We start from the raw sequence: 17964 nt of genomic DNA on the forward strand, positions 1-17964 counted from the left end.
ATGGTTGGACCTGTTTGTGTGTCAAGAGAAAGCCCTTCTTCCAAATTGAGGTTGAGATTCCGCGAGGAGTTTTTAAGTAGACACCATCTCCTTCCAAAAGCAGAAAGTTCTCCATTGCATTTTGGACCTGTTACTCTGATTCAAAAAGTTCCAAACAAGATCAGGAGAGAGTGGTGTCCGTCTTCTTAATCACCCTGCTCTGCGCTGGGCGTCGTTGGCATCTTCTAGTGAGACAGATAATAGGTTACCCAGAATGACTTCTTTCAGAGAATCCTAAGCTCTTCCAGCTGGATAGTCTTATGTCCTCAAGCCTCACACTCTTTGCACCATAGAGATTGAAAGGTCAAGCTCTATGCACAAGGGATTAGTGCCCAAAATAGCTGCAGCAATCCAACAAACTTGTAGGCTATCCACAGTTAAGGTTCTGTGGTTTTCATGTCATCTTTCAGGTCTGGTGCTATCAAAGAGGCACTGAACTGGTCAAATGTGACGACATCCAGTGTTTTATCTTTCAGCCTTCTAGGGGCTTTTTTTTCGAACTTTCTGAATGACAACACACTCTTCCTAAATCTAAAACAACTCTGAAAGCTCATCTGCTACATTTATATCTGCATCATTGTCAACATCCTGTCATCTCTCTCAATCCTCATCATTTAATATTATATTTTATTAGGCAACCCTGCCCACCACATGTTGATAATGAACTAGTATTCCTGTGACTAACACTGCACCACACTGTCCCACAAACTGTAAACAATGTAACAGTGCAATGTAATATTATACGTTATGTGCTGTCAATGTATTGTCTCATTGATTGTAATTCGCTCCCATCTCTTCTTTACGTAAACATTGTATTGCCCATGACCTTTTCACTTCCATGTTAATATGTACTACAACAAACCGAAAAGAATGCTTGAATTTTCCCTTAGCTAGTGTCTATTGCCAGACTGCATTCCTGTCCATCATTTTCACCCACTCTGCCGCTTGGGAGTGAGACCAGCCATATGCAAATCATTCTTGGTCCTGCTCCAGTAAGAAGAGTCCAGCCGAACTGCAAGGCTAACTGCAAGGCTAGGTCCCCTTTGGAAGGGAACACAAGCAAACCAGACAATTTGTTCCGAAAAGAAAAAACTCTTAAGATGTTAGGAATACCCCTAAACTAGTCTAGTCACCTCCAGCAGAAAACCTGTTTGTTATGAGTTAGGGTTCTGCCCGAAAAAATCAGTGATTTTCAAGGAGTTGGGTCTATATGGTGTGCATTTTTTGTGAAAAGTTCTAAATATACTTAAAGGCAAAGGATGAAACCTGCAAGCATTAGATTTATGGCTTTTAAATATTTATTTGTGATTCAGGTCTTATTGGTGTGTTTTTAAGATTTCGCCCAGGCTCACCTTTTAGCACAGAAAGACTTTCCAATGGTTGATTCTTCTAAATGATTATAGAATTTCGACAAACAGTGCTTTGCTTTCAGTCCTGTATAATTATGCCAGCAATTAATTCTCAAGAACTCTGGGGAAATGAAGAGACGGTCTGATGATAAAGGCAGCATACTTGTGCAAGGAACTCATGATTGTCAAGTCTAGCTGCAGCATTCATCCAGAAACAAAGCAGTGGCATGAGCTATGGCACACGCAGTGCTAAGCAGCAACACTGCTGGAAGTGAAAGGGGCAACCTATGTCATTTCTTCCCTTGACAATTTTGATTTTAGGACCATAAGACAAAGAAGTAGCAGTTCAAGTTCACAGCACATTGGGCACAGGTATTTAGACATAGAAGAGGGAATGGAACCACTTCTGAGACTCAAATAATGTTACTAGAAAAAAAGACTCTTACCTGAATTACTTACTATGTAGTGCATTCTCACCTATTGCCTTGTTGGAGAGTATCTTCTGTGCATTTGCATACATAACCAATAAAAAGTGGATACATTTGTCACCTGCAAATGTGGAGAAGCTGATCTGCATTCAAGATCAAAATATAATATTGTATATAAAATATATATATTTTTTTATTACCACTCTTTATTAGTTTGTAACAATTAACACAGTTATTTGAATTGCTACAACCAAATTGCACAACCATTCACAGTGCATTATTGGTATTAAATCGATCATGAGCCCCCCTTCAATCCCTGGTGCTCAGAAGTCCAGTCCGTTTAGCACTCCACATAGAGAACACATGTTTAATCTATACAAATATAAATATTATCCATGACATATAATCACCATGTGCCTTATGACTAGATCTTGTGTGCATGCATTGGATAGTGTAAGTCTTCACATTCTAAGTGATTAGGAGTACACGGTCCACCCGCTCTAGTGCCTATTGTGTTTTGGGGGGGCATGTATACTTATTTCATCAGAATAGCACATTTGTCCATTCCCAGCATCTATTCACTCAGGATTAGTGCTATTGCGGAGCTCCACCTGCAGGCAATGTCTTGTTTTGTGAGGATATATCACATTTCTATCATTGGGTGGATGCAAAGAGGACCTCCCTCTTCGTCTAGTAGCCCAAGAAGTACCATCTTAGTGGTAAGTATAAGTTGTCTGCTAATTCTGAATTGGGACAAGCTACCAGAATAATTGAAACACTATTTGAAATGCTTATTAAAAATCATATTCAGTATTATATTCACATTTTAATAACTATTTAGCAAGTCTGTTTTTAAAAGTTAGCCATTGTCTTCAAGAATCCCCAGTTGGCTAATTAACATTCCCCAGCCAGCATCGAGCCCCTTGATGGGCTGTTAAAACTGCTCAAAGAGTAGAAACAATGGCTTAGGCCATTTGGCAGTCAGATCTGTGTGTGAGGTATGTGACTCATATCAGCTCATGAACGGCAACTGTGCAGCATTCGGGAACTTCATTAACTTGAATTCACCAGGTTGAGACCTTTCTATTCATATTTAAGTGTAAAAGGAAGCCTTGGGAAGTAAAGCCTTTTCTCCTGTGGGCTCTCTTTAGCCAGTTTGGCATCAGCATAGTGGGAGAGGAAGCTGGTCCCAAAACCAGTTTGACTTAACTAAGGAGGAGGGATTTTCTCATTTCCCTTCATATTTCAAAGGCTGCTCATAAGCCACCTCTAAGGACAAAAAGGCTGTGTCATCTTGGATTTTACTTAGAATAGTGCATTGTGGGATAGTGTGCAGAAAGGCAAATAGGATATGCTGCGAAGTGGCTAAGTCTGCCCTTGGAAACATTGTTCTCATTGGTTAGAGAGTATCCAGAAGTCACCCTCCCCCAATTGCTACTGAATCCTACAAAAAGCACCTCAGCCACAGCTCATCAGAACATTTTCTGGGCCTGCAGAAAAACACAAGAGGACTAGACCTTCAGTTTGACACAAGACCTATGTGGTACCTGAAAGACCTATGTGATAACTTAAAGGCTGGAACTGCTCCTATTTGTTCCCAGGACTAAGAAGTGGACTCCAAGGGTCAGTTGACTGTTCTCTTGTGTTGCTACATGAACAGACCAAACTGTAAGAGGCCTTTATCCTAAAGTGCCCAGCTGACCAGTAGCAACTGGGCCAGAGCTGTACTCTTCTGGTGGTCTCTGCTGGAGTGAGTCTTGGCCCCTAAGTGCTGTCCCTTAGGTCCTGAGAGCGCCTGAGTTGACCAAGGGAAGCTGGTACAGAAACTCTGAAAATTTGGGAATTGACCAAGAGAAACTGCTACAAAAGTTGGGACTTAGAACATGTTTGGACTTCCAAGACATCTAGAGCATCAGCGAAACCTTGGGCAAAAGTGTCGGATTTTTTAAGGGACTTTTCCAGATAGAGCTTCAGGCTTGCCCTGTTGGAGGATTTTGAGCTCCATTAAAAGACTACGTATGAAGGTAGAAATCTTGACTGGGCAGAGGTGCAAAAAGTATACAACCAATGGGAGACTTTGTCAGCAGTAAAATTTGAATTTCTCATGCTTGGGGCCAAAGCCAAAAACAATAGCATCAGTGGGTTCTTTTCTAGTGATTTTTCAGCTTTGAGAAGACTGTGGCAGCTACTCCCTGCAGTTTGCCCTACATGAGGAATTTGACTTTCATCACAGAGACTAAGGGCCTGAGTTAGATCTTGGCTGACAGGTTTCTCTGTCACAACGGTGATGGATATCCCGTCTGCCAAAATATAAATCCTATAGGATAAAATGGAAATTATATTTCAGCGGACGGGATATCCGTCTCCGTTGTGACGGAGTAACCCGTCCGCCGAGATCTAAATCAGGCCCTAGTCAGAAGATAAAATCTTTGATTGGTACAAACCCTCTGGTGTGTCGTACCAGTACTCCCTCATGGTCACCCTGAATTTGTGCCTATGTCCTAGAAAGCATCAAAAACCTATCTATGGGTCCCTTTGCTGAATGTTTGTCATTGTGTTTCAGTTTGCTCTTTACATTTATCTCTGTTTTTCTAAATTGGTTTTGAGATTTGTATTGCATTTTGCTTTTACTATTTAACTGTTTAATACTGCTAAATACTTTACATATTTTCCTAAGTTAAGCCTGTCTGTTCTGTGCCGTGGCTACCAGGGGGCTGAGCCCAGGTTTACATTATTAAAGCTATGTTTTAACTTAACAAGTTTGTTGTCTTATTTCTTGTGGTGGACTCCTATCCATCCAAATTATTAATCAACTTTCTTACAGTATCCCTTGGTGTAGTAGTGATGTATTGGCATTTGAAGAATACCACCCCCACAAACATATCCTTTTTGTACAAATGTGCAAATGACATTTTCAACACATTTACTGATGGGCATCTGCAAATATCTTTCTTTTTTAACATTGTTACATTTGTACATTTCTGCAAATGAGTCCTTTTAGGGGCTAATTCATAACAGTCACTAATAGTGTCCTTTGGTACTCCGTTTTTCAATTCAGCACCCGCTCCGCCCATCTTTTTGAAAGTGACATGCGAAAATAGTAAACAATCTTGTAGATTCATTGTTCTCTGGCTAAGTGTCTTACTAGGAGCACCTTTTTTGATGTTCTGCAAGTTGACAAGGTTATTACCCGCCATTTCTCTCAGTCTGCTTCCAGTGACGATTGAATCCTGTGTTTATTTCTGCTTTTTATTCACTATATATATTTTGCTAGGAGTTGAAGCTATTACCCCAGACTTGCTTTTTGGTAACCCTGGCACTCCTCTTGTTAGAAACAAAACGGGAATAGTAGGTGTGGAGTAATGCTATTGAGTTTTAGCTAGTTAACCATTATTTCATGGAAATTTTAACTAACGATCATTGCTATGTGGACAACTACTATTTTAATTTAAAGGGATGCTGTACCCTCACCAACCTCGGTGGAATGCTCCATCATCGTGCTCACTCCTCACCCCAGTTCATGTACATGGAGCGGGTTGGGCTCCTGCAGTGGTCTGCCAATAGCCTCCCTGCAGCCCCCACGGTGCGGTGGGACATGAGCTCCAGAGGGCCCCAACGGGACTGTGCACGGGCAGCGGGCCCCTGGCCTAAAAGCTTTTGATTGGGACTGGAGCACGGGGGGAGCCCTCCTTGTACTTTGCAAGGGGGGGTCCCTCTAGTTTTGTTATGCCACTGGGCTCCTGGTTTAATCTGGAAATCTTTGTAGTCCCTGAAAGATGACAAGTTGTGACTCCAAAACCCATCCACTATGAGCCAGTGGTCAAGTCTGAGGAATTCTATGGTAGTGATACAATCTTATTTTTTCAAAATATGTTTGAGGAGCTTGTGGGACCAATCAAAGTAAATGGTTCAAATTAGCTTAGAGTAGGCAGAACTCATCACCCATTAGCTCTATGTGGGCTGGTACAATTGGGCAATCGGAATGCTTTGAATGCTGATGTCAACCACTGTTGTCTTCCTGCCTTCAAACTTAGTGAGTGTGAAACTTGTAATAGAGCAGACAGGGAAACGTGTCCTGTTGTTTACCTTTGTTGGATGATGTTCGGTGAATGGGTGTTATCCGTATTGCCCCATGCTGCCTGCTGTTAACAGCTTTCTTTCCTCTCATTATCCACCCGCACCTTTGACTTGTGCACATAATTGGGGGATGAGTAGTTAACAGTGTCAAATCCTCCTCTAATTGAAGGTGTCAATCTCCGTTATCGCCCTGATCAGTAGTCAATAATAATTAATATCAGTGTGTATATGTATTGTAGCATCCAAGAATATAAATTCAATGGGAGAAGTGATTGGAAAATTTGACAGATTCTGTCGTATCATCATATGTAGTATTGGAGAGGCTTCTGACACAGTTTACTGTTTTTTGATTTTTTGATCCTCCCAGGCCGCCATAGTGCCATCCGCGCAGTCCCTGAAACTGACCGACTTCTACTTCAGCGACTTCGAGCTCTCAGATACGGAAACTACGCTGGCCACGAGCCGGATGTTCACCGACCTCAACCTTGTGCAGAACTTCCAAATGAAATACGAGGTATGACCCTGGGGGCTGCTGGTGTCTGTAAATAGACTTTTTGAAGCCTCTAACTGTGCATTTACTGTTCCTCTTGAGATTATACAGTAACATATGGAATCATTCTATTAATTAAGACGGCTGTGCCTAGTTCTTCAAACATGGCTAGGTTTGAAAAAATGAAAAATCTATTTTTGATTGACTTTGGAAAGTACAATGTTCACTTTCACTTTCAAGACGTAGTAAAAGTATATGACTTTGTGAATCTAGGGAGAGCTATGCAAATGTATTTGATCACTTTATTGAATTAATCGTATGCGTTATGGCTAGGCGTCTTCTTTTATAATTGCATGAACGTACCACAAGATGAGTCCTTACACCATGACATTGCAAGTGGCAGCCTTTTTCCTTACCTTATTTTTAGTTCTCTATAAAAAGATTTTTTTAAAGTAACAATTAGTGATCGCACTATCAAAGGATCATCGCAGCTCATTCTCTGAACTGAGCAGCGACCAGCTAACTGTCCCTTTGATTTATGAGGGATCCTCAAAGCCTTTGCTTTGCAATGCAAAGGGTCTTTTTGCCCAAGTTAGATCACCGTGCCTAGTGATTGTGATGAAGCAGGAATAGTCATATTATGAATCCCTCGTAAAAATAGCAAATGCTGGCAGGGAAGCCTTCATGGATTAGCAGGCCTTCATCTCACCATTAACATGTGCATTTGCAATATCTCTGTATTGCAACGAGGTGTGACAATGCCTCAATGGCATATTATAAATGAGACATTGGCTCGTGCGTACAGTTGTGCACTAGGGTGACCAACTGCCATGGGTGCAAATTCAGGACGGTGAGTGTAAAAATTCAGGACAAAGGGACAAAATTCAGGACAAAAGGTACGTTTTACAGATACATCAGAGGAGGTTGCGCAATAGTTTTGCTACGTTAGACATTTCTAATTGTGCTCTATGTTCTTCATTAACGGGAAATGGTGAAATGAAAACTGTACAGAAACATAGGTTATAATAAAATTAAATCTTTCTGTTCATAAGTTATGCCTTCCTACTAGCCCATCCTACATTCAGCTCTTGAAGTGCATTTACCTCAGGGCCTGGTACACAGCCTGGCTGCAAAAATAATAGCTCCGACCCACCCTCTGCACAGATTCCCTCACTATCAACGTCCAATGGTGCCAGTCATCTCTATATAAACACTCTCTCATGTTTATTTCATTTCTTTTATAGTGCTAGTCAGCCCAATGTAGGGTGTTGAGCACTTTAGCTCAAACACATATTGTCAGAGAAAATGACTCGTATAAGTGTGTAAATCAATGTGTAGGAAATGTTACTTAAGGCAGTGAGGGCTGCAAAGTGTAGGAGTCACATGTCTTCCATACTGGTGGGCAGGGCCGGACTGGGAACCAAAACCGGCCCTGGCAAAGTACTCGGCCGGCCCCCTGGAGCTTGGGGGTGCCGCCGAGCTCTTTGCCAGGGCCGGTTTTCGGCCGATGTTGTTATAGGGCCGAAAACGGCCCTGTAACAAAAACGGCCCCAAGGGCCAAACACCGGCCCCCACCCGTGCGGTGCACTGGGGGATTGCCCGGTGCCCGCTACGGCCAGTCCGGCCCTGCTGGTGGGTACTATATGCAGGGCCACTGGAATTATGCAGCAGGGAAGGGCCAAATTATGCTGCAGGCAGGGCCGGACTGGGAACCAAAACCGTCCCTGACAAAGTGCTCGTCCGGCCCCATACCCCGCCCCCCCCCCCCTTCCCGGTTGGGGGTGCGGCCGAGCTCTTTGCCAGGGCCGGTTTTCGGCCGATTTTGTTACAGGGGCGATTTTTCTGCGAAACCGACCCTCTAACAATAACGCCCCCCAGGGGCCAAAAAACGGCCCCCACTGGTGCGGCGCACCGAGGGATTGCCCGGTGCCTGCGACGGCAGCAGGGTTGACTAAATTATTTAGCAAGAAAAGGGAAATTAGGCAGCTGCAAATTTAGTGATAGTACAACTACATTATTTTCTCATTTTTACACTTTTTAACACTTTCTGGGCATAGGTTAAACCTGATTGGTACCCATATAACACCCAGATATAGCAATATGCACACGAAAGGTGGGCAGTCAACCTTTGCAAAGGGCCTTTGCAACAATATACGTCGTCATGTTTTAAAATCTCACACAGAAGATAGGCGTCCCCTGTACAATTAATTTCTAATTTAAAATACTTCTAGAGCGCAGCGTACACCTTGCGGTTTCTTGGCGCTAGGGGGATTGGCAACTGAGGGGGAAAGACCAGGGAGAGGGGAAGGGAATTTTGAGGGAGTTTAAGTGAGGAAAGCCTGACTGAAGAGGAACGTTTTCAGATCTCTGCGAAAGGGGAGATACTGAGTGGCAGAGCGGAGGTGATCAGGGAGCGAGTTCCAAAAGGTTGGAGCCAGGGTGGAGAAATTGGCCCCGCCCCACTTTTTGCGAGAGAAACGAGGGATCTGAAGGAGGGACTTGGAGGAAGACCGGAGTTCTCTTAAAGGTACATAAGACTGGATAAGTGAGGAGATGAAGGCGGGGGCAGTGCCCTGGCGGGCCTGGAAGACCATGCAGCCGATCTTAAATAGGGCCCGTTCCTTTATAGGGAGCCAGTGAAGCTCCCTAAGAAGAGGGGTGGAGTGGTGATACCGAGGAAGACCGTACACCAGCCGGGCTGCTTGGTTCTGGACAGTCTGGAGTCTACGCAAACTGTATGCGGGGATACCGTGGTAAAGAGCGTTTGCGTAGTCCAGTTTCGATATCACGAGTGCGGCCATAATGGTTTTAAGTGCCTGGGGGGAAAAGAAGCGGGAGACAGTGCGAATAGTGCGAAGAGAGAGGAAGCAGGAGGACACCACAGAGCTGATTTGTGAATGGAGGGTGAGTTGGCTATTTATTTTGACACCAAGTGTTTTGACCGTAGTGGAGGGGGTCGGTGCAGTGCCAAGGGAGGGGGGCCAGAAGAGAGAGTTCCAGGGACTGGACGAACCACCAGTGAGAACCAGCTCGGTTTTATCCGGGTTCAGCTTAAGGTGGTTGTGGTTCATCCAGTCCCTGATGAAAGTCATAGTTGACTGGAAATTAGAGACCGAGAGAGGAGATAGGGACAGATCAAAGATGAGCTGGAGGTCATCCGCGTAATTATAGACGGTGACCTCCAGCTGCTGTAGTGCAAAGATGAGAGGAAAGATATAAAGGTTGAAAAGTAAGGGGGAGAGAGAGGATCCCTGGGGGACACCACAGGTGACAGGGAGGGGAGTGGCCGTGAGGTCGCCTAGCCGGACCGCCTGAGTGCGTTCCCTCAGAAAGGAGGAGAGCCAGATCAAGGCTGATCCCCCGATGCCGGCCGCCTTGACACGGGTAAGTAAGATGGTGTGGTCCACCGTGTCAAAGGCGGCGGAGAGATCAAGGAGGACCAGTGCCTGGTGTTTGTTTCCATCCATACCTTTTCTGAGTTTGTCCAAAACTGAGACCACAACTGACTCGGTCGAATGCCTGGGACGGAACCCGGCTTGGCGGGATGCCAGTCCCCCATTTGCCTCAACATGGGCGCAAAGCACCGCGGTAACATGGCGTTCCATCACCTTGCCCAAAAAGGGTAGCAGGGAGATGGGGCGATAGTTGGCCGAGATAGAGGAGTCAGCGCCAGGTTTTTTTAGGATGGGCACTATGGTAGCTGCCTTGAGCGCAGTGGGCACTATGCCCTGTGCCAGGGAGCTGTTGAGGAAGGCAATGGGGGGGTCAGGGCAGCTAGAGTAGATTTGCTGCAGGACACGTGCTGGGCAGACGTCCGCGGGAGACCCCGACTTCACTTTAGGGAGTATCTCCATAAAAGAATCCTGAGTAAGGAGGGGGATGGAGGTAAACAGGCAGGGGAGGGGAGGGGGGGAGGGATCGACGAAGGCAGAAGAAGGTGGAGGGATATTGAGTTTGATAGTTGCTATTTTGTCTAAAAAATAAGTATTAAGCTGATCGCAGAGTGGTTGGGAGGGAGGGATATTGGGCGAGGTTCGATCTGAGAATGCCAGGTCATTCACTATCCTGAAGATTTCCCTGGGTTTATTTTCGGCAGAGGTAATTTTTGACGAAAAGTAGGCGGTCTTAGCTGCCAGGATTGCTGTTTTGTACTTGTCCAGTGCTGAAATGAAGTGGGTTTTTAATAAGGGATTGTAGTTTTTCCTCCATTGCCTCTCTGCCCGTCGAGCGCTCAATTTGAAATCTTTTAGGTGGTCATTGAACCATCTATTGCAGTCCTTTGGTCGGCGGATGGAGATGCGGCGTAGGGGCGCCACAGAATCGCAGCCTTCAGCCAGCCAGGTGTTGATGGCCTTGGCTTGAGAGGAAGATGGTAAGCCAACAAGAGTAGGGGTAGAGTCGCGAAGCATGGAGGTCAAAGAGGGGTAATCCAGTCTATTCCAGTTCCGCGCCCAGATGTTTTTGGCATGCGGAGTTTTAGGCGTCGCGTTACGGGGAATAGAGAAGGAAATGAGGGCATGGTCGGACCAAGGGCACGGCGAGACGGTGGCCGAGGCCACGGGGAGGTTGAGGGACCAGACCTGGTCCAGAGTGTGCCCATGGGAGTGGGTGGAAACGGATATGTGCGACACGAAATTAAGGGATGAGAGGTAGGCTGTAAACTCTTTTGAGGCTGAGCACTCGTGTGGGTCAGAGGGCCAGTAATTGAAGTCCCCTAGCACCAAGACCGAAGCGTAGTTGACCACCAAGTTGGCCAACAGGTCTTGAAAGGCCGGCAAGAAAGCGGGCGAGGGCTGGGGAGGCCGGTACATTAATAGGCAGGTAATGGGGGGAGAAAATGAAAGAGAGCGGACTACCAGGAAGTCAGCAGGGGGAATGGGAGGGGAGGGAAGTGATTGGAAATTCAACTCGGACCGAGCAATCAGGGCGACACCACCGCCTGCCTTGCCTGCCGGCCGGTCGGCTCGCAGGGCCACATAGGAGGGTGGTAGGGTGGCCAGGAGAACGGGGAGGGAAGTGTTGCAATACCAAGTTTCGGTCAAGAGCAGTAGGTCAGGTTTCTCGGAGTCGAGTAAGACGAACAGCTCATGGTGGTGCTTGACCGCTGACCTGGTGTTGAGTAAAATGACGGACAGTGCTGGCGAGCGGGGGAGGAGGTCAGGGGGAAGGGGGCAGGGTGACAGGGGAGCATGTAATGGGGGATTAGGGGCTGTGGGGGGAGAGGAGGCCAGGCCGAGAGAGGAGATCCGTCTGCGGATGGGATCCGGGAGTGGCCAATGGCCTCGGAGAGCAATTAGATCCTTGGACGAAAAGGATGTAGTTTTGGCATGGAGTCGTGCCCCTAGCCCCGGCCGGCCGCGGACGGGCGCAGACGGGCTTGCCTTAGGCGCGCCTTCGGCGCGCCACCGTCGCGCCCGCTGCGCTCGTCCGCTGCGCGTCCGACCAAGACACATGCTTTATGCCGCTGACCGGGAGGTTTGGAGGGGGTGTGGCCAGCCGAGGGGGCGTGTCTCGCCTCGCCCTCGTGAATGGCGTCGGAATGAGGGGGTCGTTGCAGCGAGGAGCGCTGTTTGTGGAAGCGCAGGTGCAGGTTTAAAAACAAGGTATCACACACAGTGTTTAAAAATCAATTTGTCCCCTGCTCCCGGCTTTTCGCCTCAGGAGCCAATCACAAGTGCGGCGCAGGGCGTTTGGCGCGCTCTATTTGTCTGTTTTCCTGGCGGGGGGGCGTGGCCAGCCGAGGGGGCGTGTCTCGCCTCGCCCTCGTGAATGGCGTCGGAATGAGGGGGTCGTTGCAGCGAGGAGCGCTGTTTGTGGAAGCCCAGGTGCAGGTTTAAAAACAAGGTATCACACACAGTGTTTAAAAATCAATTTGTCCCCTGCTCCCGGCTTTTCGCCTCAGGAGCCAATCACAAGTGCGGCGCAGGGCGTTTGGCGCGCTCTATTTGTCTGTTTTCCTGGCGGGGGGGCGTGGCCAGCCGAGGGGGCGTGTCTCGCCTCGCCCTCGTGAATGGCGTCGGAATGAGGGGGTCGTTGCAGCGAGGAGCGCTGTTTGTGGAAGCCCAGGTGCAGGTTTAAAAACAAGGTATCACACACAGTGTTTAAAAATCAATTTGTCCCCTGCTCACGGCTTTTCGCCTCAGGAGCCAATCACAATTACTAACCACCAATCTTCGTTTTTAACTTTGCAATCACCATTTTGGGTAGAGAACAATAAAAACATAATTTGAAACATTTTGCGCATCCCTTTAGCTGCAAGTTATTTGTTGGGTAAAGAGGAAAAAAATAATGCGCTTGCGGCTAGCCTTTTGACTTTGTCAATGCAAATGTTATTTTGTCGTGATTTCTGTAAAGCTATATTGTTGGTAAAGTTGGTGGGCCCTTGAAAATATATAATAAAAAATAGTGGCTGAAAGCAAAAACTTTTTAGGTGTCTAAAAGCATGCATTGGCATAGTAGTTCATGGCACAGAAGGAGATTTCTTTGTATGTGGAAGTGCTCCGTGTGAAACAGTAGAATGCAGTCACTCATAATGAAATCAGCCAGTGGCTGAAGTGTGCTGACATAATGCCCCATGGTATATGTGATAGTAGGTGAAAGAAACAAAATGTGAATGTTACAACAAACGGCTGTGAGGGAAGAGGGCTGACTGAATGCCCCTATGAGTAAAATATATTATACACAGATGTTTAGTAAAATCTTAAAGTTTTGGCTAATGCCAGATGTAAAAGAAAAACACCTTATAAACTTTAAGATCACCAGCTGAGAATTTATCTTCCAGTAGGAACAGTTTTCTTTGTTCTTTCTTGTATGTTGGTGGTCATGTGCAGAGAGTATTGTTCAGACCAAATTGAGAATTTTGAAAACGCAGTATTTCTCCGATCGGTGTCTAGCAAAGGTTTCGAGGAAGCCCTAGAATTAACACTTGGTTGCAGGGTTTGAGGATCTAATTTCTCTGCAGAGAGATGTAAATGTTCTCACATATTGCATTGCAGTAGTCTAGTTGTACAAAACTGCATGATGCTGGGAACTCGGTTCGGAAGTAATGTTTAATATTTTAGTAAAAAATAAATACGACCTAAACAGTTATGGTTAAAAAAAACATAAACGGGTCCAATAGTAACATGCAGTAGAAGTATTTTGTCAGCAGTGGGAAACAAGATTTTCTTTGCTCAGATGTGGGTGGTATAGTAATTTTTAGGATACTGTTACGCTGGGCTCTCAGAGAACAACAGGCAAATTACACAAGGTCGCTAGTTCCCCACAGTACTCTGTTTGGGGAAAGATCCTCTGTAATCAGGAACTGCAATCTACTGGCTCCCAGTGAGTCACTCGCCTCCAAGACACTCACTTGCGTGCACATATGTTAACCCCTTCGGTGCGCATCCATCACGGTGGGCGCATCCGAATCCCGCCCACTATTTAAATCGCCCGCACAGGGGTTAAAAGCAGACGCCCCATTGTCATTCTTTATGTGATCATCAGCAGCAGCCAGAATGACAATGGGCCTGTACACAGCCTGTGTGAGGTCGGGGAGGGGCTGCTGCAGCCTCTAGAGCAGAGGTCTTCAACTTTTTTGATGCCCAGACCCCCTTGTCAAACTTTTTTAGGCGTGAGGTCCCCCTTCTGTCAAAAAGTTCTAGAACCTTGTACTCCTCATCATCGACCACTATCGACTACCATAAACGCCCCCAATTCCCACATCAAATCATTTATACAGTGGGGAAATAACATTAAACAGTGTTTGGCAAACCAAAGGACAGTGAGCGTGGGGGTGTAGTCGAAGGTGCAGCTAAAAACAAAGGGCCGCATTTATGAGGAATTGGCGTAGGGCAGCGCCGCAAGTCGTCTTGCTGCACTGCTGTATGCCTATGTGAAAGGGCAGGAACGCACCATATTTATGAAATTCCTGTCCGTTTCCCTTGCGTTGGCACACAAATTGTTGCCTAGCACCAACATAGGCAGGATTGTTTTTGTACAGGAAGGGACACCTTCATTCACAAAAACAATCCCAAGAGGTGTTTTCCTCTTTCTATGTGAGCTGCAGATTGCTGCACACACGGAAAGAGGAAAAACAAGCAGAAATGAAAACATTTCTCCTCGTTAAGCCTCCACTGGGGGGTGTCTGTTTGTGGAGCTGCCCCAGGTTTACGTGATCTTGTAAATATGGTGCAGCATCAAAATCCATGGGTGTTGCATGGGAACCCCACGCAAAGCCCATGGAATACCTCCTTGACTCAGGGGCGTAACACAGGCCCATGCAGCCTTCGCTGTGCAGGGGACCCCCAATCTCCAGGGGGACCACTTAGCACGGCACCTTGGCCAGAGAACTCCTGATAGAGTCCGGAGGGGGCCCCTCCACGTACCTTGCCGGGGGGCCCCCTCAATTTTCACCACGCCACTGCCATGATGCAGAGTGAGGCAACGCAGTGACTTGCACTGCTATGTCTTACTCCATATCTGTGCGGACATGCAAAGACATGCAGGGTGGCTTTACACCACCTCATATGTATGGTTGAGACGTTTGCGCCACTGGAGCACCAAAAAAGTGATGCTCTGGCGATGCAAGCCTCTCATAAAAAAGCCCAAAAATATTCTGTACTTTTTTTTGCCTTTCACAATCCGGTATCTACATATAAAATAATAGGCAGCATAAGTAAATGAAAAATTAATTTTAATAGTTGTTACTCAGTGGGAAATGCACTGTAGTACATTATGAAACCTCTATTAGTTAATGCACTGCCGAGTTCTGTGTGTAACCAGAGAGCCACAGAATTAAATCTTGATTGGTGCAGTGGAGAATAGTGATTTGTGTTTACTGCTACAATGTCACACCCTGTGACAAAAAGCACTGTGAATATGTAAGTCATTATTTTATACTTGCATTATATACAGTGTAAGATAGAATGCTACAAAACGTGCAAATAGTTTTACGATAAAATGGTGCCTCCAAAATGTAGATTTTAGTAATACAAGAGCGTGTGTAATGCAATTATTTTTTTACATAACTGTTTCTTCAACACCTCTTTAGCCCTCCCTGGGCCGATGTCTTTTTCCAAAAGGAAAGTAAACGTTTTGGATTGCAGGGACAAGTGGGGCTGGGAAATGTGCGACCCCCTTCCAAGGACTCCATGGCCCCCCTGGGTGTCGCGCCCCACAGATTGAAGACCTCTGCTCTAGAGACGTGCGAGGTGGCCCCGATTGAGAGAACGTTTAAACTCCTGGCACTTGTTGCAGGGGAACAGCTCAGCTTGCTGCAATCGTGAAAATTACGCACAAAAGGTGTCCGTAAAAGGAATGATGACGGACAATGGACATGCCACAAAAATAACGGACGGTCGGTAAAATTTACAGACGGTTGGTCACCCTATTGTGCACGGGACCACCGCCTGCACCTGCCAGTGTCTGCTGCTTGCACAAGCAGAGTGTATAAGAGGTCATATTTTGAAAGCTTACACTTTGCCAATGTTTACCGCCAGGCCATTCTATGCTTTGTGACCGCAAAAACGCTTGAAGAGATTTAGTGCCAGATGTACGAAGCATTTTATCGCTTGTGAACGGTCCATCGTGCCTTTTACGAGCAGTAAAATACTTTTTGGCATGTACCAACCCTATTTTGCGAGTCAGTAACCTATTACCGACTCATCAAATAGAGTTTAAGAGTTGCTATTAGGAAGGGGCGTGTTAAGGGCGTCCCTTCCTAATAGCGAGTCACACTGGTTTGTAGGAATGTTTTGCGATTGGGAATGTGGTCGCAAAACATTCTGAGTTACCACCAACTTCAAGTTGGTGGTTACCTATTCACAAAGAGGGGTCCTAATGGACCCCTTCATCTTAGTGAATGTGGGCGCCAACATTTTTTAAGAGCAGCCAGAGGTCCCACGGACCACTGCCTACTCTAAAAAAATGAAAAGGTAGCTTTTCATTTTTATTTTTTAATGCATCCCGTTTTGCTTTAAGGAAAACGAGTTGCATTACAAAAAAAAATTGCTTTATTGAAAAAGCAGTCTCAGACATGGTGGTCTGCTGTCCCCAGCAGGCCACCATCCCTGTGAGTGCAGGCCATTCTCAATGGGTCACAGAGCTAGACCTACCTCATGAACATTGATAAGGTAGGTCTATTTGCGACCTACTGGCAATCGCAAAATGTGTCTAAGACACATTTGTACATGGGCGTTTGCGATTTCCTAATTGCGAATTGCACAAAATTGTAATTAGGAAGTCACAAACTGAATTTTAGGTACATCAGGTCCTAAGTATTTCATTGCGAATTGTGGGAGAAGGGGACGCTACTTAGGTGCCCTCTTTGTATTGCAACTCAAAATGGTTGGATTCATAATGTGCATTACGAATCAGTATTCGCTCTTACGCACTGTCCTTTCAGAAGCAGCGTCTTTTCTGTACAGGTCTGGGTCTAAGCTGTATTGTGTAATAAATGCTACTGTATATAACATTCAGTTATGAAACTAAATGCTATTAAAGTCTGTGGGAAACTATCGAGCTGGTGCCACGACTTTTTCGCTTGAACTTTTTCCAAGGGAGAGATGTTATGTCTGTCTGACAGTAAATAAAAGGAATTTCAAAATGTGCAACCTTTTACCAAAAATCTGGAATGTCTATTTCAGTAATTTTTAATGCTGACAATTTATTAGTGTGTCACATGTTTTAAGATCCATGTGACCAAATGAATTGCCCATGAAAAGTGTCCTCAAATTTTAGTTAAAATGAAATCTAATAGAATATATACCGGGGTCACCCTGGGAAATCAATATCCGCTCTGAATTTGAAGGATTGTGCTAGATGCTAATTTGTAACCTAATTTACATAATCCAGCCACCCGAAAAGGAGAACATGTCTACCGGTCCCACGGAGATTGCTGAAATGTACTGTGCAATATTAGTCCCATTAAGCCCTGTTACTCTTTTAAGCAAGTTAGCGAAATTGCAGTAATAAACCCCAAACAGACTGAACTGTGCACGTGACCTTAGACAGAGGTATGTCTTTGGCTGTTTGGCTGGCACTTAAAGAGCTGCTGCGTTTACACTCTTCTATGTGGAAATTATCATGGACATATGGTGAGCTTGGATCATGCTTGAACCTCTCGAATTTATGTGGCATTCACCAATTTGCCAACATTCCCCGGCCAAAAAGATGTAGGATTTGTTAAGATTTGTAAAGTACGAAGTACCATAAAACATCGTGAAAAATGACCCCAAACGCAATGATGGCGTCACAGAAAATCACATCAGAAGACATGGGGCCAACTTCAAAGCAAAGGAAATAACAGTGTGTCTACAGAACAATATTGGTAAATTCCTTTATATCAATTGTGAAATCTGGTTTTAGAAATGTTAAGCTGCCCTTCCTTAAACCATGTACTTCCGGTTAAATCAAATCCAAATGCGCCTCGACATTTTAAGACAAATAAATACTGCACTACTATTCAGTTCAAAGATTTAACTTCTAATGTACCCTGACACCAAGACGAAACCATGAGGAATAAATGTGAGGTACGGTCTTGGCTTTTGAGCACTTCCGACAACTCTTCACCTGCAAACTTACCAGTGCTGTACGGTTAGCA

The 17964-nt window shown here is 45.5% G+C and overlaps 1 protein-coding gene across 5 annotated transcripts in view; it reads left to right on the forward strand.

The window, feature by feature from the left end:
- PDE5A (phosphodiesterase 5A) overlaps positions 1–17964 on the forward strand; it is a 708225-nt gene that overhangs the window by 588624 nt on the left and 101637 nt on the right. For all 5 annotated transcript variants that reach the window (XM_085634223.1, XM_085634230.1, XM_085634240.1 and 2 more), the window contains exon 12: positions 6261–6407. In XM_085634223.1, coding sequence (XP_085490349.1) covers positions 6261–6407 — 147 coding nt within the window. The remainder of the gene's footprint in view (positions 1–6260; positions 6408–17964) is intronic.

Source organism: Triturus cristatus, chromosome 2_1 (assembly GCF_964204655.1).
Source record: "Triturus cristatus chromosome 2_1, aTriCri1.1, whole genome shotgun sequence".
Taxonomy (NCBI): domain Eukaryota; kingdom Metazoa; phylum Chordata; class Amphibia; order Caudata; family Salamandridae; genus Triturus; species Triturus cristatus.